Here is a 1,232-nt window from a genome sequence, read left to right as displayed (position 1 = left end):
TCATTTGATTTACCACAAAATCGTTGTTATTGTTTTTATTATCTTTTATCATTGATGTTTTATTATCAAAGAGTCATAAAGTACTAACTGAATTGCTATTGCTTTCTTTCTCGCCGTCACGATTTTCTCATTTCGTATCTTTTTCATCTTCGAAATAAACTTCTAATTGCAGTACCTTACGATGCCCTAGATATCAAAAACTCAAAGAAGCGGAAATAAAAGTTGGATGAAAATGAAACATTTATTCTCTAGTCCCACATAAAATCCGTTTGTTATTATTTCCCGCCGTATCCGCCGCCGACGTGTCCGGAAGACCCGTGGCTTCCGAATCCACCTCCCACACCGCTTCCGAAGGAGCTGCCGCCGCCGATGAAGCCTCCAGCGCCGCCACCGTGGCCTCCGAAGCCACCGTGGCCTCCGACGGCGCCACCTCCGATGGAGGGGAGGTAACCGACTCCGACCAGGCGTGCTCTGACGACGTTGCCGCCGCCAACGCCTCCACCGTAGCCGCCGTGGCCTCCGCCTCCTCCGATGAAGTTGCCTCCGCCGAGGCCTCCTCCAAGGCCGCCGTGGCTTCCTCCGAAGCCTCCGAAGCTTCCTCCAGCGCCGCCATGGCTTCCTCCAACGAAGCCTCCTCCACCGCCGGAGGAGCCGTAGCCTCCGCCAGCTACCGCTCCGTACACCAGACCCAGCAAGACAGCTGCCTTGATCTACAACATAACAGGGGCAAATATACGAACTGTCATAAGATTTATAGTAATAATAGAGAGAAAGGAAGAAAAAGATGCTACTGAAGACCAATATCACAATTATTGTGCTCATAAACATCTATTTCCTTTTCATTCATAAAAAAAAAAAATCATAAAGGATAAAAATACTAGACATCAATACTGGCACCTCTATTTTTGAGCTTACCTCACATCCATAATGGTTCATCTAGATTTACCAGCAATTAAAAGCTTAAAATCATACATCATACATGGCCATACGGAATTAATATAAACCAAATATAAGAAGCAAGAAAAGCAATCCACTACGAAGAGATATTCAATCAATCACAATGAATCCTCTTACCAAGGAGCGCGAAGCCATACTGATCGCTATTGTTGCAGGAAACGGAGTGGGAAAAGAATGATATCACTACTCGCATGTGTCTTGCCGGTATTTATACGTGGCGAGTCCCCCTCTGCAAGGACAAGGGGGTTGCCACATCGTAATTCTCATTGAGTGAG

The 1,232-nt window shown here is 46.3% G+C and overlaps 1 protein-coding gene across 1 annotated transcript; it reads right to left on the bottom strand.

Annotated features, from left to right (window-relative positions):
• Positions 1-275: 275 nt before the first annotated feature.
• LOC119588285 (glycine-rich protein 23-like) lies at positions 276-1,146 on the bottom strand. Its single transcript, XM_037936980.1, has 2 exons — positions 1,075-1,146; positions 276-710 (listed from the first exon to the last, which is right to left on the bottom strand). Exons 1-2 carry the CDS (start codon positions 1,090-1,092, stop codon positions 276-278), a joined length of 453 nt encoding a protein of 150 aa, XP_037792908.1. The 5' UTR covers positions 1,093-1,146.
• Between the last annotated feature and the right edge of the window lie 86 nt (positions 1,147-1,232).

This window comes from Penaeus monodon, chromosome 23 (genome assembly GCF_015228065.2).
Source record: "Penaeus monodon isolate SGIC_2016 chromosome 23, NSTDA_Pmon_1, whole genome shotgun sequence".
Taxonomy (NCBI): Eukaryota; Metazoa; Arthropoda; class Malacostraca; order Decapoda; family Penaeidae; genus Penaeus; species Penaeus monodon.
The sequence above is the reverse complement of the archived record's forward strand: the minus strand, read 5'-3'. Positions and strand labels throughout refer to the sequence as shown.